A 23199-nucleotide genomic window follows, 5' to 3' on the forward strand; every position below is an offset into this window, starting at 1 on the left:
TGGGGGGTAGGATGTGCGATTAGGGGGGGGTGACGTGGGGGTAGGCCGTGCGATGTGGGGGGGTGACGTGGGGGTAGGATGTGCGATGTAGGGGGGTGACGTGGGGATAGGATGTGCGATTAGAGGGGGGTGACATGTGGGGGTAGGATGTGCAATGTGGGGGGGTGATGTGGGGGTAGGATGTGCAATTAGGGGGGGGTGACATGTGGAGGTAGGATGTGCAATGTGGGGGGGTGATGTGGGGATAGGATGTGCGATTAGAGGGGGGTGACATGTGGGGGTAGGATGTGCAATGTGGGGGGGTGATGTGGGGGTAGGATGTGCGATTGGGGGGGTGACATGTGGGGGTAGGATGTGCAATGTGGGGGGGTGATGTGGGGGTAGGATGTGCAATTAGGGGGGGGTGACATGTGGGGGTAGGATGTGCAATGTGGGGGGGTGATGTGGGGGTAGGATGTGCGATTAGGGGGGTGACATGTGGGGGTAGGATGTGCAATGTGGGGGGGTGACATGTGGGGGTAGGATGTGCGATTAGGGGGGGTGACATGTGGGGGTAGGATGTGCGATTGGGGGGTAGGGTTGCCCACTCCGGTTGTATGTATTTCTGGAGGTTCCACCACATGACCTCCAGCCTCCAGCCATCCCCACACCCCCATCCCTACACCCCATTCCGACACTCGTACCCCCACACTCCTGCCACTGGTAATTCAACATAGAATTACATTTACAATCTATATTAATGACTTGGATGCAGGGATAGAAGGTACTATAGCCAAATTTGCAGATGACACTAAAATTGGTGGGACAGTAAGTTGCAATAAAGAAATAAGAAATTTACAAATGGATATGGATAGGTAGGTGAATGGGCCAAAATTTGGCTGATGGATTTTAACGTGGATAAGTGTGAGGTTATCCATTTTGGTCGGAAGAATAGAAAGGCAAATTATTATCTAAATGGAGAGAAACTTCAGAGTGCTTTGGTGCAGAGGGATCTGGGTGTCCTCGTGCATGAATCACAGAAAACTAGTTTGCAGGTACAGCAGGTAATAAGGAAGGCAAATGGAATTTTGGCATTTATTGCTAAAGGAATAGAGTATAAAAGTAGGGAAGTGTTGCTGCAACTGTACAAGGTATTAGTGAGACCGCACCTGGAGTATTGCGTACAGTTTTGGTCCCCTTACTTGAGGAGGGATGTAGTTGCACTGGAGGCAGTTCAGAGGAGGTTCACTAGATTGATTCCAGGGATGCGGGGTTTGTCTTATGAAGAGAGATTGAGCAGTTTAGGCCTTTACTCTCTGGAGTTTAGAAGAATGAGAGGAGATCTAATTGAGGTATATAAGATGATTAAGGGGATTGACAAAGTAGACACAGAGAGGATGTTTCCTCTTGTGGGGCAATCTAGAACGAGAGGTCATAGTTTTAGGATAAGGGGTAGCAGATTTAAAACAGAGATGAGGAGAAATTACTTCTCTCATTTGTAAATTTCTTCAGACTCGTGAGTCTGTGGAATTCACTACCCTAGAGTGCGGTGGATGCCGGGACATTGAGTAAATTTAAGGAGGAGATAGACAGATTTTTGATTAGTAATGGGTTGAAGGGTTATGGAGAACGGGCAGGAAAGTGGAGTTGAGGCCAAGATGAGATCAGCCATGATCGTATTGAATGGCGGAGCAGGCTCGAGGGGCTGAATTGCCTACTCCTGCTCCTAGTTCTGTTCTTATGTTCTTACTTACAGCACAGAAACAGGCCATTCAGCCCATCTGCTCCATGCCAATGTTTATACTCCACATGAGCCTCCTCCAACCCTACTACATCTCACCCTATCACCATATCCTTCTGTTCCTTTCTCCCTCATGTGTTTATCCAGCTTCCCCTTAAATGTATCGATATTATTACCTCAGCCACTCCCTGTGGTAGTGAGTTCCACATTCTCACCACTCTCTGGGGAAAGATGTTTCTCCCGAATTCCCTATTGGATTTATTAGTGACCATCTTATATTTATGACCCCTTAGTTCTCGTCTCCCCTACAAGTGGAAACATCATCTCTACATCTTCCCTTTCAAACCCTTTCATAATTTTCAAGGTCTCGACCAGATCATTCCTCAACCTTCTCTTTTTGAGAGAACAGAACCTCAGCATGTTCAGTCTTTCCTGATAGTTATAACCTCTCAGTCTTGTACCATCCACGTAAATCAGTACATCTTTTTTGTACCTTCTCTAGTGCCTCTATCGAGATGCTTCTCTCTGTGGCCCCCATTTCTTCCTGCACAGTTTTACCAAGGAAACCAATGTGAATATCTTCAATCGCCATCCCATGTTTTCATTCCAGCTCATTTGCAGCAGGTTTGTCTAACGAGCTGATTCTGATTTCCTCGGCAGTTGGAATCCAGTCCATGTTTGTATGTCTGTGCCATTTGTGACGAAACTGATCCAGATCTTCCAGTTAGGATAGAGTCCAGGCTATATTTCATGCCCTTTCAGTTAGGATGGCTGAAGCTATCTTATTGGATAACTGTCAAAACTCCTTGCTCCTGCTCTCGCCTCCATCCTGTTGGAACCTAACAAAGTAACCAAGACCACATCCATAACATTGGCCAGCTCTGACTGCTGTTGTCAGCTGCAGCTCAGGGGCTAACACTCTCACCTCTGCTGCCTGTATCCTAACTCATACCAAGTCTCATTCATCTATCACTCTTGTGCTCACTGACCTACATTGGCTCTTGATCCGACAATGGCTCAATTTTAACATTCTTGTCCTCCTTTATAAATCCCACCATGGTGTCGCCATTCTCTATCTCTGCAATTTCCACCAGTCCCTACACCCCTCTGAGATCTCTGCACTCCTCCAGTTGTATCTCCCCCATTTTAATCACTCCTCCACTGGCGGTCATGCCTGCAGCTGCCTAGGCCCTAAGCTCTGGAATTCCCTCCCTAAACCTCTCCACCTCTCTCTCCTCCTTTAAGACGCTCCTTAAAAACTGCCTCTTTGACTGAGCTTTTGGTTAATATCTCATGTGGTTGGAGTCAAAATTTTGATCACAAACACTCTTGTGAACTGCCTTGGGATATTTTACCTCATTAAAAGCACTGGAGACTTGTACACAAAATCCAGGCTTATCCCCCAGTGCAGTACTGAGGAAGCACTGCACTGTTGGAGGGGCAGTACTGAGCAAGTGCTGCACTGTTGGAGGGTCAGTACTGAGGAAGCACTGCACTGTTGGAGGGGCAGTACTGAGCAAGTGCTGCACTGTTGGAGGGTCAGTACTGAGTGAGTGCTGCACTGTTGGAGGGTCAGTACTGAGCAAGTGCTGCACTGTCGGAGGGGCAGTACTGAGGAAGCATTGACCCCTTCGGAGGGGCAAATCCCCTTGCAATGAAGGCCAACATACCATTTGCCTTCTTAATTGCTTGCTACACTTGCATACTAGCTTGAACAAGGACACCCAGGTCCCTTTGGACATCAACACTTCCCAACCTCTCACCATTTAAGAAATACTCTGTCTTTCAGTTTTTTTTCTACCAAAGTGGGTCACTTCACACTTATTCACATTATATTCCATCTGCCATGTTCTTGCCCATTCACTTAGCCTGTCCGAATCCTCTTGCAGCCTCCTCACAACTTACATTCCCTCCTAGTTTTCAGTCAGAGGGACAGTACTGAGGGAGCGGCACACGGTCGGCAACACAGTACTGAGGGAGGTAGAAGGAAAGAACATGCAAATTTAACACCTGTCATAACCTCAGGATGTCCCAGCCGATGAAGTATTTTTATAAAATGTAGTCACTCTTATAATGTAGGAAACGTGGCAGCCAATATGTGCACAGCAAGATCCCAAAACTGCAACCTAATAATGACCAGATTGTGATCTAGAAACCCACTGCAAGTTTTCGTTGCTGCCCTGTGTTAGGACTCCCCCCAGCCCACCATCTCCACCCCCACGCACCGTCTATCCAACTGTCTCCCCCCCCTCCAGCCACCATCTCCCCAACCGGCTCCCCCACCGTCTCCCCCCTCCACTGATTGCAATTTGCAGTTAGGAAGATTAAGCTCATATCCTTCACTCGTTGAGTTTCCTCAACTCTCCCAGATATTCTGCACCCAATCCTCAGATATCCAAATGCAGCGTCAGGCTTTGTAGTCTGCTAGTAACCCCTCCCCTCACCCTCCGCCTCCCCTCACCCTCTCCCAGTGGTTCTGCTCCTGATCTACTGCAGATAGTAAAATCCAGTCCATGTTCTCCCTTCACTGTCTACAATTAAACCCCTTACCCCAGCTGTTCCCATCCTGACTGCCTGATACTGAAATCATTCCATGTTTTCCTCTTGTTGTTCATAATTAACTTTTTAATTGTCAATTAGGATAACTCCTATCCACAATTTAGCCCCTGGGCCAGTTCTCATCCACTTTGGATCAAAGAAAGATAGATCAGAGTATTTTTAAATAGTGAAAAGCTGGAAACTGAGAGGAATTTTGAAATCTCAATGCAGAAATCACTGACAACTAGTGCACAGGTGTATATATAATGAAAATAGTGGAATGTTGGCTTTTATCTCAAGGTGGCTGGAATATGAAGAGGTAGAAGTTAAGCTACAGTCAAATAAAGCTCTGGTTAGACCTATCTGGAGTAATTGTTCAGTTCTGGGCACTGCACCTCAGGTAGGATATACTGGCCTTGGAGAGGGTGCAGTGCAGATTCACCAGAATGATACTGGGTCTGAAAGAGTTACATTTATGAGACTAGGTTGGATGGACTGGGCTTGTATTCTCCTGAGTTGAGATTAAGGGATGATCTAATTGAGGTGTTTGATATTTAAAGGAGTTGATAGGATAGATAAAGAGAAATGATTGCCTCTGGGAGAGAGTCCAGAACCTTAAAATTTGAGCCAACTTTTTCAGGGGTGATGTTAGGAAGCACTTCTTCACACAAAGGGGAGTGGAAATCTGGAACTCTCTTCCCCCAAAAAGCTGTTGAGACTAGAGGTCAATTGAAAATTTCAAAAGAGACTTTTATTTTTTTTATTTACTGTGTGAGGGTGTGGGAATATGAAGCCAAGGTGAGGAAATCCAATAAGGAATTCGAGAGTGGGGAGAATGTGGAACTCTCTACCACAGGGAGTGGTTGAAGTGAGTAGTTTAGATGTATTTAAGGGGAAGCTGGATCAACACGAGGGAGAAAGAAGGATCTGCTGATGGGGTGAGATGAAGTAGTGTGAGAGGAGGCTTGTGTGGAGCATAAACACCAACATAAATCTGTTGGTTGAATTGTCTGTTTCAGTGTTTTGCATTCTATGTAAAATGGAATTGAGGTATGGAGGGAGGGGCTGTCCTGATCTAATTGAATAGTGGAACATGTTCAAGGGACTGAATGACCTCCTATTCCTAAATTGGTGGAAGCAGATTCAATCTCTTACAAAAGAGAATTAGATAAATAGTTGAAGGAGGTATTTACACTCACCTAATTTTGACCTCTTGCCCATCCCCAATTCTATTTGCACCACCTCTGGTGGCTGTGACTAGGCCCTAAGTTCTGGAATTACATCCCTAAACCTGTGTCTGCCTGCCTATGTTTTTGGGCACCTGTCCTAATATCACCTTATGTAGCTCAATGTCAAATTTATCTTTTAATGCTCCTTTAGAACACTAAAACTGTTATCTAAATGCAAGTTATTGTTGGTGGGGGAGATTTTCAAGGAAAGGGACTAATTGGAGAACGCTTTCAAATGTTGCTCTGATGAAAAGGTCACTGACCTGAAACGTTAACTCTGTTTCTCTCACCACAGATGCTGCCTGACCTGCTGAGTATTTCCAGTATTGTGTTCTAATTTCTTTTTGGAGGAGCCAGCAGAGGCTGAATGACCACCTCCTATGCTGTGTGACGCGATGCTATGGAGGGTGTGAAATGCTGTCAGCTGTGGCTCAGTTGGTAACACTGTGACTCAGAAATTTGTGGGTTCCAGTCACTCCAGGATGTGAGCCCAAAAATCAAAGCTGACGCTCTAGTGCCGTACCGAGGGAGTGCTGCACTGTCAGAGGATCTGTCTTTGAGACGTTAAACCCAAGGACCCATCTGCTCTTGGGTGGATGTAAAAAATCCCAGGCTGCTATCCTGAAGAAGAGCAGGAGAGTTATCTGCAATGTCCTGGCCAATATTTATCCCTCAATTAATATCTCAAACATTATCAGGTCATTATCACGTTGCTGTTTGTGGGAGCGTGCTGTGCACAATTGGCTGCTGTGTTTCTGACATTACAACAGTTACTGTGCTTCAAAAGTACTTCATTGGTTGAAAGTGCTTTGGCATGTCCTGAGGTTGTGAAAGATGCTATGGAAATTTAAGTTTTTTTTTGACATTAAAAACAGAGTGCTGGAAATATTCAGGTCTGGCAGCATCTGTGGAGAGAGGAAGAGTTAATGTTTCGGGTCAGTGACCTTTCATCAGAACTGGGAAAAGCTGGAAATGTAATGGGTTTTAAGTAGGTGAAATGGGAGAGGGTGGAAAAAACAAAAGGGAAGGTCTGTGATTGGGCAGAAAACGGGAAATATTAAATGAGAAAAGAGTTGCTTTGCAAGAGCTAAAGTGAGTAAATAATGGGACAAGTGAAGAAATAAAAGATATCTGGAGGAGGTGTGAATGGCAGTGAAGAACAGCTGCCGTCTAAAAGCAAAAACTAGATTAAGACCAAAACATGCAAAGAAAAGGAAATAAAATGGTTGTGGTGGGAACAGAGATTATAGTCTGAAATTAGTGAACTCAATGTTCAGTCCAAAAGGCTGGAAAGTACCTAATCAAGTTTTTTTTTTTTTTTTGAGTAAGTATGTAACTGGCAGAATAGATAAGTGGGAAACCATTGGATGTGGTTATTTGCATTTTCAGAAAGCTTTCAACAAGATCCCACACAGGAGGTAAGTGTGCAAAATTAGAGCACATGGGATTAGGGGGAATATACTGGCATGGATTGAGAATTGGTTAATGGACAGAAAACAGTAGGAATAAATGGGTCATTCGGAGGTTGACCGGCTGTGACTAGTGGGGTACCACAAGGATCGGTGCTGGGGCCACAGCTAATCACAATCTATATCAACGATTTGGATGTGGGGACCAAATGTAATATTTCCAAGTTTGCTATAACACAAAACTAGGTGGGAATGTGAGTCATGAGGAGGATGCAAGGAGGCTTCAAGGGGATTTAGACAGGCTAAGGAATATAATGTGGAAAAATGATGTTATCCACTTTGGTAGAAAAAAACAGAAATGCAGAGTATTTCTTAAATGGTGAGAGGTTGGGAAGTGTTGATGACCAAAGGGACCTGGGTGTCCTTGTTCATAAGTCACTGAAAGCTAACATGCAGGTGCAGCAAGCAATTAGGAAGGGAAATGGTATGTTGGCCTTCATTGCAAGGGGATTTGAGTACATGAGTAAAGATGTCTTACTGCAATTGCACAGAACCTTGGTGAGACCACACCTGGAGTGTTGTGTACAGTTTTGGTCTCCATGCCTAAGGAAGGATATACTTGCCATTGAGGGTGTGCAATGGAGGGTCACCAGACTGATCCCTGGGATGGTGGGATTGTCCAATGAGGGGACTGGGCCTGTATTCTCTAGAGTTTAGAATAATGAGGTGATCTCATTGAAACATGTACAATTCTTACAGGGTGTGACAGGGTAGAAGCAGGAAGAATGTTTCCCCTGGCTGGGGGTGTCTCAAACCAGGGGACACTGTTTCAGGATAAGGGGCAGGATTGTGAATCTTTGGAATTCTCTACCCCAGAGAGTAGAAGAGGCTCAGTCATTGAGTATGTTCAAGACTGAGATCGATAGATTTCTAGATATTAAGGATATCCAGGGATATGGGAATAGTATGGGAAAATGGCATTGTGGTAGATCAGCCACAGTCTAGCTGAATGGTGAAGCATCCTCGAGGGGGCAAATGGCAGCCTCCTATGAGGTGCTGTTCCTCAAACTTGTGTTGAGCTTCATCGGAACACTGCAGTAGGCTAAGGAAAGAGTATGAGTGTAGAGAGTAAGGTGGAGAATTAAAATGACAGGTGATCGGAAGCGCGCGCTTTTATTTTTTTATTCATTCAGGGGATGTGGCTAGTGTTTATTGCCCATCCCTAATTGCCCTTGGAAAGTTGGTGAGGAGCTGCCGCCGAGAACTGCTGCAATCCTTGGGATGTAGATGCACCCACAGTGCTGTTAGGAAGGGAGTTCCAGGATTTTGGCCCAGTGACAGTGAAGGAACGGCGATATGGTTCCAAGTCAGGATGGTGTGTGACTTGGAGGGGAAATTGCAGGTGGTGGTGATCCCATGCATCTGCTGCCCTTGTCCTTCTAGGTGGTAAAGATCATGGGTTTGGAAGGTGCTGTCGAATGAGCCTTGGTGCGTTGCTGCAGTGCATCTTGTAGATGGTACACACTGCTGCCATTGTGTGTCGGTGGTGGAGGGAATGAATGTTTGTAGATGGGGTGCCAAACAAGTGGGCTGCTTTGTCCTAGATGGTGTCGAGCTTCTTGAGTGTTGTTGGAGCTGCACCCATCCAGGCAAGTGGAGAGTATTCCATCACACTCCTGACTTGTGCCTTTATAGATGGTGGACAGGCATTGGGGAGTCAGGAGGTGAGTTACTCGCCTCAGGATTCCTAGCTTCTGACCTGTTCTTGTAGCCACAGCATTGATGTGACTGGTCCAGTTCAGTTTCTGGTCAATGGTAACCCCCAGGATGTTGGTGGGGGATTCAGTGATGGTAATGCCATTGAACGTCAAGTGGATATGGTTACATTCTCTCTTGTTTGAGATGGTCATTGCCTGCCACTTGTGTGGCATGAATGTTACTTGCCACTAATCAGCCCAAGCCTGGGTATTGTCCAGGTCTTGCTGCATCTGGACATGGGCTGCTTCAGTATCTGAGGGGTTGTGAATTTTATTTATTTTTAGAGATCCAGCACTGAAACAGGGCCTTCGGCCCACCGAGTCGGTGCCGACGAACAACCACCCATTCTTCTAGCCCTACAGTGCTCCCATATTCCCGAACACCTACCTACACTAGGGGCAATTTACAATGGCCAATTTACCTATCTCCTGCAAGTCTTTGGCTGTGGGAGGAAACCAGAGCACCCGGCGAAAACCCACACAGGCACATGGAGAACTTGCAAACTCCGCACAGGCAATACCCAGAATCGAACCCGGGTCCCTGGAGCTGTGAGGCTGCGGTGCTAACCACTGTGCCGCCCCAAAATGAATGGTGCTGAACATTGTGCAATCATCAGCAAACATCCCCCCTTATGATGGAGAGAAGGTCATTGATGAAGCAGCTGAAGATGGTTGGGCCTAGGACACTACCCTGAGGAACTCCTGCAGTGATGTCCTGGGACTGAGATGATTGACCTCCAACCACCACAACCATCTTACTTTGTGCTAGGTATGACTCCAACTAGCAGGGAGTTTCCCCCGATTCCCATTGACTCCAGTTTTGTTCGGGCTCCTTGATGCCATACTGGGTCAAATACTGCCCTGATGTCACTCTCTGGAATTCACCTCTTTCTCTTTGTTTGGACCAAGGCTGTAATGAGGTCTGGAGCTGAGCGGCCCTGGCGGAACCCAAACTGAGTGTCAGTGAACAAGTTATTGCTGAGCAAGTGACGCTTGATAGCACTGTCGACAACCCCTTCCATCACTTTGCTAGTGATTGAGAATAGACTGATAGTCCAGTAATTGGCTGGGTCGGATTTGTCCTGTTTTTTTTTGTGCACAGGACATACCTGGGCAATTTTCCACATTGTCAGGTAGATGCCGATGTTGTAGCTGTACTGGAACAGCTTGGGTAGAGGAGCGGCATGTTCTGGAGCACAGGTCTTCAGTACTATTGCTGGAATGTGGTCCAGGCCCATAGCCTTTTCTATATTAAATGCCTTCAGTAGTTTCTTGATATCATGTGGAGTGAATCGGATTGGTTGAAGACTGGTATCTGTGATGCTGGGGACCTCGAGGAGGCTGAGATGGATCATCTACTCGGCAATTCTGGCTGAAGATGGATGCAAATACTTCAACCTTATCTTTTGCACTTATATGCTGGGCTCCCCCATCATTGAGGATGGGGATATTTGTGGAGTCTGCTCCTCCTGTCAGTTAGTTTAACTGTCCACCACCATTCATGACTGGATGTGGCAGGACTGCAGAGCTTAAATCTGATCCATTGGTTGTGGGTCCACTTAGCTCTGTCTATTGCATGCTGCTTACGCTGTTTGGTATGCAAGTAGTCCTGTGTTGTTTCACCAGGCTGACACTTCACTTTTAGGTATGCCTGGTACTGCTCCTGACATGCCCTCCTGCACTCTTCATTTGAGCTAGGGTTGGTCTCCTGGCCTGATAATGGTACAGTGGGGGATATGCTGGGCCATATGGTTATAGATTGCTGTCGAGTACAATTCTACTGCTGCTGATGGCCCGCAGCGCCTCATGGATGCCCAGTTTTGAGCTGCCAGATCTGTTTGAAATCTATCCCATTTAGCATGGTGGTAAAGGGGCGGCACAGTGGTTAGCACCGCAGCCTCACAGCTCCAGGGACCCGGGTTCAATTCTGGGTACTGCCTGTGCGGAGTTTGCAAGTTCTCCCTGTGACCGTGTGGGTTTTCGCCGGGTGCTCCGGTTTCCTCCCACCGCCAAAGACTTGCTGGTGACAGGTAAATTGGCCATTGTAAATTGCCCCTAGTGTAGGTAGGGAATATGGGATTACTGTAGGGTTAGTATAAATGGGTGGTTGTTGGTCGGCACTGACTCGGTGGGCCGAAGGGCCTGTTTCAGTGCTGTATCTATAAATAAAAATAAATAAATAAATGCCACACAACACTGTGATGGACACCCTCAGTGTGAAGATGGGACTCTCTCCTGACTCTATATCACTGTGCAGCCACCTCTGCTGGGTCTGTCCTGCCAGTGGGACAGGACATCACCAAGGATGGTGGTGTCTGGGACATTGTCTGCAAGGTATGATTCGGTGAGTATGACTGTCAGGCTGTTGCTCGACTATTCTGTAGAACAGTTCTCCCAATTTTGGCACAAGCCTGCAGATGCCAGTCAGGAGGACTTTGCAGGGTCTACAGGGCTCAGTTTGCTGTTGTCATTTCCAGTACCAATGTTGATGCTGGGTAGTCATTCCTTTTCTTAGACTTTTGTAGTGGTTTGTTACAACTGAGTGTCTTGCTGGGCCATTTCAGAGGGCATTCAGAGTCCACCACATTGCTGTGGGTTTGGAGTCACATGTAGACCAGACCAGGTGAGGACAGCAGATTTCCTTCACGAAAGGACATTAGTGAACCGGATGGGTTTTTACAACAATCAACAATGGTTTCATGATCAACACGAGACTAGCTTTTTAATTCCTGATTTACTAATTGAATTCAAATTCTACCACCTGCCATGATGGGATTCGAACCTGTGTCCCCAGAGCATTAGCCTGGGCTCTGGATGACTAGTCTAGTGACATCATCACTACACCACCTCTCTTTTAAAAAAAAAACACACACACTTGCAGACTGAACGGAGGTGTTCCACAAAGTGGTCACTCAATCTGTATTTGGTCTCGCCAGTGTACAGACAGCCTTGTGAGCAGTGAATACAGTATACTAGATTGAAAGCAGTACATGTAAATCCTTCTTTCATTTGGAAGGAGAGAAGGTAAAAGGGCAGGTGTTGCATCTCCTGCACTTGCATGGAAAGGTGATGGGGGTGTTGTGGGTGACTGAGGAGTGGACCAGAGTGTTGCATAGGGAATGATCTCTTTGGAATGCTGAAAGGGAAGACATGTTTGGTGGCATCATGCTGGAGGTGGCTGAAATGTCAGATGCTGATCTGTTGAATATGGAGTTTGGTTTGGGGGCAAGTGAGAGCAAGGGGAATCGTGTCATGGTTCTGGGAGGGAGAGAAAGGAGTGAAAGCAGAAATGTGTGAAATAGAACGGACACGGTTGAGGGTCCTGTCAACCACAGAGGGAGGGGAATCGTTTTAAGAGGAAAAAGGAAGACCTATCTGAAGAGCTAGTGTGGAAAGTTGCATAGTCAGAGCAGAAACTGGGAGAATGGAACGGAGTCATTGCAAGAAGCAGGATGTGAGGAGGTGTAGTGGAGCTGTGGGAGTCAGTGGGTTTGTAGTAAATGTGAGCCTACTTTCCCCAGATCTGACAAGGGGTCATCACCTGAAATGTTAATTCTGTTTCTCTCTCCACAGATGGTGCTTGAGTATATCCAGCATTTTATGTTTTAGTTCAGATTTCCAGCTTTTCGGCCTTTTTCTCTGATCCTGCAATCCCCTCCATGTTTTGCCATTGCCTGGCTCAGGCCCAGCTTCAATCTGCCCCGGGCTTTGCCATCGCTCCGGCTCCGATCCGCCCCGGGCTTTGCCATCGCCCAGATCCGATCCGCTCCGAACGGCCTCTGATCCACTCCGGGATTTACCTGCCGCCCCCGCACTGGGAGCCGCTTCCCGCCTGATCCGAGCTGCGGGGATACCGGGGATGGAGCAGCAGGGGCTGGGCCCGGCTTCGGGCCCGAGCCTGAGCCCGGGGCTGGAGTACCGGCAGCTCCCGCGCACACAGCTACATGGAGCGACGGGGCCGAAGGAGGCCGGCAGCCGGGTCCCGGAGCCAGGGGCAGGCCCCGAGCGGGAGGTGGAGGGCGCGGAGGCTGCAGGCGGGCTGAGCGCCCAGTACTCGGTCTTCCTGGACCAGGCCCCGCAGTGTCGGCCCGGGCCGGGCGGCGGCAGCGCGGCGCGGGAGCCCGAGATTTTCGTCGTCTTTAACCTGGCGGGAGAGGCGGAGTTGGAGTTTGGCCGGGAGGGCGAGGCCGGAGCCGGACACGGGATAAATCCAGACCCGGCTCTGGAGCCCGGCCGGCGGGAGGGCTCAGGCAGCAAAGGCCCCGAGCCGCGGCCTCGAGTAGCCCCTGCGGGCTGCCCGCCGAGCGAGGAGAGTCGGCTGCTATTGGAGGCCGAGCCGCCCCCGCCTCTCCCTCCAGAGGGCCCGGGGCTCCTGCTAGAGCCGCCCGCCGGCCTCAGCAACGTGGAGAACCTGCCGGGCCTCCCCGGGGACGGAGCCTCGGCCTCACCTGGCGACCTGTCCGGCACCATCACCATCAACAACCGCAACCTCATCGTCCGCATCGAGAACGGGGTCTTGATCCTGGCGGCCCCGGGGGAAGGCGAGGCCGGGGAGCCAGTGGGAGGCCCGGCCGGGGAGGAGCCGGAACCGGCCCAGACCCAACTCCACCCCCACCCCCAGGCTGTGGCCTACACCGACAGTGAGGGCGGCCCGTCGGCGGAGACTAGCGACCGGCTTCTCCAGCCCGAGCAGCCGGGCCTAGAGGATGCCGGCAGCCTGGGACTCGAGTGCGGGACCGGGCCGGCGGCCGGCGTCTCTTACGGGGACCTCATCCTAACGGAGAGCGGGGATGTGTTGATGAAGTTGTCTGAGGGTCTGGGGCTGGGCCGCAGTAAGGCCACGGGCCCCCTCTACCACTGCCCTGAGCACAACTGCCAGGAGACCTTCGACAAAAAGCACCGGCTGAAGTTGCACCTGTTGTCCCACAGCCCGCGGCCTTTCCGCTGCACCATGCCCGGCTGCGAGTGGGCCTTCACCACCTCCTACAAACTCAAGCGCCACCTGCACTCTCATGGCAAACTGAGGCCCTTCGGCTGCCAGGCCGAGCGCTGCGGCAAGCGTTTCACCACCGTCTACAACCTCAAGGCCCACATGAAGGCCCATGTCCAGGAGCTGGCCTTCGTCTGCGAGGTCTGCTCACAACCCTTTGCCACTGCCCTCAAGCTCAGCGGCCATCGGCGCAGCCACTTCGAGCCCCAGCGACCGTTCAAATGCGACGTCCCGGGTAAGCAGGAGTGAAATTATGTGGCAGCCCAAAGAGACATGGTGGGCATCCAAGTGACAAGAGAGTAGCGTTACTTCCAGGAGGCATTTAAGAAAGTACCTCATAAGAGACTGCTAAAGTTAAAGCCCATGGAATTGAAGGCAAATTATTGACCTGGTTAGGAAGTTGGCTGTGGAACAGGCGACAGAGTAGGATTAATGAGCGGATTCTCTAATTGACAGAATATGACTAGTGGTGTCCCTCAAGGATCTGTGTTGGGTCCTTAACTATTCACAGGACTTGTTAACAACTTGGCTGATGATTTAGAAAGCTATATGTCCAAATGCCGTTTACACAAAAATAGGAACGTCATATGCAGTGGAGATGGAAGCATTACATTACAAGAGATATTAATAGATTAATTTAATGGGCATAACTGTGGAAAATGGATTTCATTGTAGGCAAATGTGAGGTCATCCACTATGGGCCTAAAAAAGATAGAACAGGGAACTTTCTCAATGGTAAAAAGCTAGAAACAGTGGATGCCCAAAGAGACCTGGGCATCAATGTACAATGATCATGGAAATGCCACAAACCGCTACAGAAAATGATTGAGAACACAAGGGGGTAGAAGTTGCTGCAATGATAGAACATAAGAAAAACGAGCTGGAGTAGGCCATTTGGCTCTACCATTCAAGAAGTGAAAGTGGTTGCGATGAATAGCACAGATGTATTTAAGTGGAAGCTAGCCTAAACACATGAGGAAGGTTACGCCAGAGAGGTGGGAAGATGCGTAGCTAGATACCAGCATGGACCAGCTGGATGGAATGGCCTGCAGCTGTGCTGCACAAGCTATATAGCAGTAGGATCATAGATCACAGGAAGGGGCCGAAAGCAAAAATACTGTGAATGCTGGAAACACTTCGGCAGCTCAGGTAGCATCTGTGGAGACAGAAACAGAGTTAACGTTTCAGGTTGATGGCCTTTCATCACAGCAAAAAGTCATCGAACTGAAACATTAATTCCATTTCTCTCTTTGCAGGTGCTGCTTGACCTGTTGAGTGTTTTCCAACATTTTCCGTTTTTATTACAGGAGGAGGCCATTCAGTTCATGGTGTAGAGGGTAACATATTGGCATGGTTAGAAGATTGACTAGCTAACAGAAATCGGAGAGTAGGCATAAATGGGTCTTTTTCTGGTTGGGAAGATGTAACGAGTGGTGTGCTGCAGGGATCAGTGCTGGGTCCTCAACCTTTTACAATTTATATAAATTACTTGGATGAAGGGACCAAAGGTATGGTTGCTAAATTTGCTGATGACACAAAGATAGGTAGGAAAGTAAGTTGTGAAGAGGACATAAGGGGTCTACAAAGGGGTATAGATAGGTTAAGTGAGTGGGCAAAGATCTGGCAAATGGAGTGTAATGTGGGAAAATGAGAAATTGTCCATTTTGGCAGGAAGAGTAAAAAAGAAGTATATTATTTAAATGGTGAGAGATTGCAGAGTTCTGAAATGCAGAGGGATCTGGGTGTCCTAGTGCGTGAATCGCAAAAGCAGGTACAGAAAGTAATTAGGAATGCTAATAGAATGTTATCGTTTATTGCGAGGGGAATTAAATACAAAAGTAAGGAGGTTATGCTTACGTTATACAGGGCATTGGTGAGACCACATCTGGAATACTGTGTACAGTATTGGCCTCCTCATTTAAGGAAGGATGTAAATGTGTTGGAAGCAGGTCAGAGAAGGTTTACTAGACTAATACCTGGAATGGGTGGGCTGTCTTATGAGGAAAGATTGGACAGGCTAGGCTTGTATCCACTAGAGTTTAGAAGAGTAAGTGATTGAAACATATAAGATCCTGAGGGGCCTTGCCAAGGTGGATGTGGAAAGGATGTTTCCCCTTGTGGGAGAATCTAGAACTAGGGGTCACTGTTTAAAAATAAAGGGTCACCCATTTAAGACTGAGATGAGGAGAAATGTTTTTCTCTGACGGTCGTGAGTCTTTGGAACTCTCTCTTCCTCAAAAGGAATATTTGAATCTTTTTAAGGCAGAAGTAGATAGATTCTTGATAAGCAAGGGGGTGAAAGGTTATTGTGGGTAGGCGGGAATGTGGAGTTGAGGTTACAATCAGATCGGCCATGATCTTATTGAATGGGGGAGCAGGCTGAAGGGGCCGGGTGGTCTACTCCTGCTTCTGTTTTGTATGTTTGTATCTGTGAATGATGCTAAGCGAGTAGTAGGCTTGCTTAAAAGGCTAGTTTTGCAACAAATACCATGTTTATATCTAAGGCCTTTAACATGATAATTGTCCGATGACGCTCCACGGAAGCATGAATTTGGCACTGAACCATGTAAAGGAATATTAAGGCAAGTGACCAAAAGTTTGTTTGAAGTGATAGGGTTTAAGGAGCGTTCTAAAGGAAGAGAAGAGACGAGCATCACTATCCTGCTCCAGACACAAGGCTACCCATGGACGGTGCTATGGGAGATTCCATGCAGATGCATGTGTGAAGAATTTTATTGCAGTTCTTTGGGCACAGTTTGACTGAGAACTTTAAATGGATGTTTTTTTGTTTGATGTATTGTATTATAAATGTAGACCTACAGCTCGGTTGGGGTGGAAGAAATGGCACGTGTGCTTTATTTTAAAGTTGGTAAAGCTCCTTCTCTGTTGCAGGTTGCGAAAAGACGTTCATTACCATCAGTGCCCTTGGCTCTCACAACCGTTCCCACTTTCGAGATCAGGAACACTTCACTTGTTCTTTCCCAGGTTGCGATAAACGTTACGACAAAGCATGCCGCCTGAAGATTCACCTGAGAAGCCACACGGGTATGGTGATAACTAGTGAAGCAGTCTCATTCAGCTATAACTTTTCATTTCACACCTCACCAAAGCTAAAAGGATTACACTCTGGGTAACTGTTGATGATAGGAATGTTTAAAACTGGCTGTTCAGCTGTAAGTATCGATGTTTGTAGTGGAGTCCCTGTTTCCTGTCAAAGTAACTTGCTTTCGGTAACTGAAAGCACTGGAACTCGCTCCCTTGCGTGGACACTACCATCGCTTTTACACTTTCCTTAAATTTGAATGGCCTTTTCCTGCTGCAGCCTGGTGGGTGCTCCTGTTACTCTACTGCAGACTGTGCTGTATTCACTGACAGATAAAAATGCATACAATTCCTAAATGTTATGGGTTTGATGCATTTAGAGCTTTGAGAATGATTTCCCAGCGTCATATCATCTCCACTGGGTGTTAATGTTTTAGTTTGGTTTGAATGACGTAAAAATTCTTAGTTCAACTGGAATAAATGTCACCGCAGATTTTTAAAAGGACAATCTTTCTTGTGCAGGTGAAAGGCCCTTTATATGTGACTTCAATGGCTGTGGCTGGTCATTCACCTGCATGTCAAAATTACTACGACACAAAAGGTAAAAAAGCCAAAAATCAGTGTTAGTTTTCATAGGGTTTATACACGTTTACATCAGGATGGGTGTGAGAAGCTGAACTTTATCAATTAAAATTTAATATAGTGTAGTCACTGTTGTAATGTAGGAAACACAGCAGCCAATTTGCACATAGCAAGAGCCCATAAACAGCAATGTGATAATGACCAGATAACTGCTTTTAGTAATGTTGGCCAGGACATCTGGGAGAACTCCCCTGCTCTTCAAAATAGTGCTACCCATTGAGCCACAGCTGACACATGATGGGCCAAATGGCCCTATTTGTATGCTTTAAATCTCTTATTTCATTCCCAGGATCTTGAAATTGTGAAACTCCTCACCTCCCTCAGTCTTCACTTTCTCTTAAAGTTTAAAACATTTTAGAATGTTATTCAGCTCAACCATGATGTAATGAATGGCGGAACAGGCTTGTGGGCTGAATGGCTCATGTTTCTGAAACTAGCCTGGTGCTGGCTAGTCACTGTCGATATTTCCCATCTTCTCTTTTTTTACCCTTTACAGTCTTAGTGCTTTCCTTGTCTGTGACCTTTAGTATTTCACTTAGGTCTGAAAATAACTTGCACCAAGTTTCTAATGCAGTCCTTTCACAGCCTGAAGTCACAACACGCCGAGCTCTAAAGTTTGTTTCTGTCTCCAGGACCCATGAAGATGACAGGAGGTTCGTCTGTCCTGTGGATGGCTGTGGAAAATCGTTCACCAGGGCAGAGCACCTGAAAGGGCACAGCATCACTCACCTTGGCACCAGGCCATTTGTTTGTCCTGTTGAAGGTACGTCTGAGCTATGCTGTGTGAGTACAGGAGCCATACTTTGTCAAAGTTCCTTGAAATTGGAAGAGCAATTAAGTACTCTGTAGATCAGAGATAAAATTCCACCAGTCATATGAGTATAGAGGCGAGACTTTAAACAGTTGTGTGATGGAATTCATTCCACTTGGGATGGGTGCAGTTGTTGAAATATATATTGGCCAGGACACTGGGGAGAACTCTGCTCCGTGTTCTGTGGAATCTTTTACATTTGCCTGAGGGCAGACAGGGCCTCGATTTAAAATCTCGTCCAAACGATGCCACCTCCAACAGTGCAGCGCTTCCTCTGTAGGTTATGGGCTGTAGTCTCTGGCGTGGGACTTGAACTCACAATCTTCTGACTGGGGTGAGAGTGCTGTCTACTGATCCACAGCTGACTCCTAATGTCTTGCATGTTGGCCTACGGCCTACATATGAGTGACTGGACTTCAAAGTAACTGATTGTATGTGAGATGCTGGCACTTGTTAAGGTGCCATATAGATACAGGTCATTCTCTGCTATTCCCCAGCTGTATCAATTGAGTTGGGTCACACATTATAGCACAACACATTGGTGGTACAGTAATGTCCCCTTCTCTTCGATCAAAGTATTTTAGAATTAACATTTTTGTAAAAACGAATCACTTGAGTCAAATTGCAAAAGTCTTATAGAAACACTGGAGAGAAGATTTACAAAGATATCAGCACTGAGAGGTTATTCCAATTGGGAAAAATTGAACAGGCTGGGGCTCTTTATTCCAGAAGCAGGAAGGCTGAAGGGAGGACTGAGATGTTTTTAAAATTATGAGAGGGTTTGTTAGGGTCAACATAGTGAAGATGTTTCCAATTCTTTTTGTGGGCGGGAGGGGAAGGTAGGAGGAGGTGAGAGCATAAATATCAGATCTTCTTCTTTGGCCTCCTTGTCTCGAGAGACAATGGGTAAGCGCCTGGAGATGGTCAGTGGTTTGTGGAGCAGCGCCTGGAGTGGCTATAAAGGCCAATATTAGAGTGACAGACTCTTCCACAGGTGCTGCAGAAAAAATTGTTTGTCGGGGCTGTTACACAGTTGGCTCTCCCTTTGCGCTTCTGTTTTTTTTTCTGCCGACTGCTAAGTCTCTTCGACTCGCCACACTTTAGCCCCGCCTTTATGGCTGCCCGCCAGCTCTGGCGATTGCTGGCAACTGACACCCACAACTTGTGATCAATGTCACAGGACTTCATGTCGCGTTTGCAGATGTCTTTAAAGCGGAGGCATGGATGGCTGGTGGGTCTGATACCAGTGGCAAGCTCGCTGTACATTGTGTCTTTGGGGATCCTGCCATCTTCCATGCGGCTCACATGGCCAAGCCATCTCAAGCGCCGCTGGCTCAGTAGTGTGTATATGCTGGGGATGTTGGCCGCCTCGAGGACTTCTGCGCTGGGGATACGGTCCCGCCACCTGATGCCAAGGATTCTCCGGAGGCAGCGAAGATGGAATGAATTGCGACGTTGCTCTTGGCTGTTAAAAGCCAAGAGCGACGTCTCAAATATCAGATAGTCACTAATGAATCCAATGGGGAATTCAGGAGAAATGTCTTTACCCAGAGAGTGGTGAGAATGTGAAGCTTGCTGCCACAAAGAGTGGTTGAGGCGAATAGTATAGATACATTTCAGGGGAAACTGGATAAGTATGAGGGAGAAAGGATTGGAGGGAGATGAAGTAAGGCTGGGAGGAGGCTCATTTGGAGCATTAACAGCAGCATGGACCAGTGGGGCTGAATGGCCTGTTTCTGTGTTGTAAATTCTATGCATTTTTATTTGTTCAGATTAAGGAATTGGAGGTATGGGGCATTTTTCTGGAAGTAAATGGTTTTACATAATGCATTTTTCCTGTGTGCTCAGGTTGTGAAGCTCGATTCTCAGCACGTAGCAGCCTGTACATCCACTCCAAGAAACACCTAGAAGATGCGGACAAGGTGAAAACACGCTGCCCTCTCTCCAACTGCAGCAAGCTCTTCAACTCTAAGCACAGCATCAAGACCCACATGATGAAGCAGCACAATATCAGCCCTGGTATGGTCACCTCGACGCGCTAAACCTCTACTTTTAACTGTGGTAATATTTTGTGGCCGAGACGACTGCAATGTGGGATCCCATGAACTATATTCTGCTACTGGCCTGTTTCGCCAGGTGTCCCAGCAAAATCGTCTGATTTTGAAGTGCTGCAGTGAAGTGGGCCTCAGCAGCTCTCGTTCCTCCAAGAATTATGTCAGCAATGTTATCTGCCCCTGAGGAAAGGATTCCGAAGTGACGTTACTGTAGCTGCCCTGACTGCTCGCACTATGGACAGCTGTGTTTATACTGTCAGCGTTGGCTAGAATGTAACGCTTGGAATTCTGCCTCAGCTCCGTGCCATTTTATATGAGTGCGTGAGAAGAGACAATCAGGCCTGTTGGTATTCATTCTGTTGATTTAGCTATGTAATCCATCCCTCTCCCTGGCAGCTGTCTGAGTCTGAACCAGGCCATTGCAATTTGATGTCGTATTTGACCCCAAGATTAGCTTCTGACCCTACATGCATTTCATTACCAAGACTTCCAGCTTCTACCTCCGTATCATGGCTGGACTCTGTTTCAGCTCACTTGCTGCTGAAACTCTCATCTGTGACCTTTGATCCCTCTAGACCTGACTATTCCACTGCTCTCCTGGCCGGTCTCCCATCTTCCACCCTCCATAAACTAGCTCAAGTCAATATTCTGCTATCTTAACACACACCAAACCCAGTTCCCCAGTCACCCCATTTTCTGACTGACCTACGTTAACTCCTGGTCAGGCAATGTTCAATTATAAAATTCTCATCCTTGTTTTCAAATCCCTCCATGACCTCGCCCCTCCTATCTCTGTAATCTCCTCAAGCCGCACAACCTTCTGAGATCTCTGCACACATCTAATTCTGGACATTTGAGCATCCCTCATTTTTGTCGCTTCACCGGGCCCAGGCAGCTGAAGGCGCAGCCACCAACGAAGATCTGGAATTCCTCCCTTAAACCCCCAACTCCCTCTCTCTCTACCTCACTCTCTTCCTCGAAGATGCTCTTTAAAACTAATTAAGCTTTTGGTCACCTGTCCTAATATCTCCTTATGTGGCTCAGTGTCCGATTTTGTCTGATAATGCTCCTGTGAAGTGCCTTGGGATGTTTTACTACATCAAAGGTAAATTGTTGTAGATGTTGCAGCCTCAGACAGTGTGCTGTCCATTCATTTAACTCCTGGGTGAGGCTAAAAAAAGGGGTCGAGGGAAATGGTGTGTGACAACTGATGAATTTAAGCTTATCCAACACTTTGCTGCCTGTGTCCTAACTCGCACCAAGTCCTGTTCACCCATCAACCATGTGCTCGCTGGCCTACGTTGGCTCCCTGTCCGGCAACATCTCTTTATAAAATTATCATCCTAATTTTCAAAGCCCCTCCATGATCTGGCCTTCCCCGCTGACCAAGCTCTGTAACTTCCTCCAGCCCTGCAACCGTCCAAGATCTCTCCCCTGCTCCCATTTTGGTCTCTTGCGCATCCCCCAATTTTCATCGCTCTGCCATTTGCATCTATCCCTTCAGCTTTTTAGGCCCTTAGCTCTGGAGGTCCCCCACTAAAGCACTTCTTTGTCCAACCTTTTGACCTCCTGTGAAGCACCTTGGAATATTTTACTATGTTGAAAGTGCTATATAAATACAAGTTGTTGCCCATGATAGAACACTATCAGGATTTAACTAATTTAATGGAGGTGTTCAAAATTATGAAGGGTTTGATAGAGTAAAGAAAGAGAAAATATTTCCAATGGCAGAGGGTCTGTAACCAGAGGATACAGATCTAAAGTCATTAACAAAAGAACCAGAATGGGTCATGAGAATTTTTTATTTAATGAGTTGTTGTGATCTGGATGGGTGGTGGAAGCAGATTCAATCGTAACGTTCACAAGGGAGTTGGATAAATACTTGAAAAGGAGCAATGTGTGTGTTCTGGGGAAAGAGCAGGTGAAGTGGATAGATCTACCAAAGAGCAGGCACAAGTATGATGGGCCGAAATAGCCTCCTGCAATGCTGTGATTCTGCGCTTTTAAGTAGAATTGATAGGGTCTGCTCTGAATTGATGCATTTACTGAACGTCTCTGTTTCAGATTTGTTCTCCCAGTTGGAGATGACGGGCTCCTTGACCCCGAGCAGTGAGCTGACCAGTCCGAGCCAAGGCGACCTCAGCAACGTGGACATTGCCTCGCTCTTCACCGCTGTCCCTGTCAATCCGGTCAGCATCTCGCCGGACATATCACTCGTGAACTCGGGAATCCTGACGATCGACGCTGCCTCTGTGGGATCCACTCTTAGCGGGGCGGTTTCTGTTAACAGCAATGCCATGGCACAAACCTCAGACCCTCTTATCGTAGCTACCACGGACATGTCGCACGCCATAGATGGTACTCTGGGTCTCACTGCTGGCGTCTTGCAGCAAAATACCTTGAATTTGGAAGGTGTACAGCCGGTCAGTACGGAGGCGCTGGGGTCCCTGAGCTCCTTGTCGATGCGGACTGCGGGAAGCTGTCAAGAACTGCAGGGCCTGTCGTCCAGTGGAGCTCTGACCCCTTCCAGCAGCCTGGGGGGCAGCCATGTCCCAGAACTGTTGACACCAACTAAAGTGGAACGGCATATGATGAGTGTGTCTGATATGATGAGCCAGCAGGAGGGGAGCAAGGTGGTCACTCAATTTGTTTTCTCTAGTTTAAACCCCCCGACTGGCACCTTCAGCGCACAGAAAGAGCTGGAGTTAAACATGGTATCTGGCTGCTCCTTTCTGGTAGGTATTGGTTATGTTGCAGACTTGCCATCGTTTAGATGGTTATGCTGATGGGGTGAGATGAAGTAAGGGTGGGAGGAGATGTGGAGCATAAGTGCCAGTATAGACTAATTGAGCTGAATGGCCTGTTCCTATGCTGTAAAATTCTATATAATTCTTATGGACTAATTGAAATGGAAGGTTTAAGAGTTCAAGTGAATAAGTGGTTCATTGTACAACTAACTGACCCATAAACAGGAGGCGAGTAATGATGATCTGGGATATGCTCCCTG

The 23199-nt window shown here is 47.4% G+C and overlaps 1 protein-coding gene across 1 annotated transcript in view; it reads left to right on the forward strand.

The window, feature by feature from the left end:
* Positions 1-12443: 12443 nt before the first annotated feature.
* The window catches only part of LOC137380294 (zinc finger protein ZXDC-like), a 30845-nt gene continuing 20089 nt past the window's right edge, over positions 12444-23199 (forward strand). The window contains exons 1-6 of the mRNA XM_068052196.1: positions 12444-13878; positions 16536-16688; positions 17208-17286; positions 17960-18090; positions 19987-20157; positions 22257-22927. Of these exons, the coding sequence (XP_067908297.1) occupies positions 12513-13878; positions 16536-16688; positions 17208-17286; positions 17960-18090; positions 19987-20157; positions 22257-22927 (2571 nt within the window). The 5' untranslated portion in view covers positions 12444-12512. The remainder of the gene's footprint in view (positions 13879-16535; positions 16689-17207; positions 17287-17959; positions 18091-19986; positions 20158-22256; positions 22928-23199) is intronic.

This window comes from Heterodontus francisci, chromosome 19 (assembly GCF_036365525.1).
Source record: "Heterodontus francisci isolate sHetFra1 chromosome 19, sHetFra1.hap1, whole genome shotgun sequence".
Taxonomy (NCBI): domain Eukaryota; kingdom Metazoa; phylum Chordata; class Chondrichthyes; order Heterodontiformes; family Heterodontidae; genus Heterodontus; species Heterodontus francisci.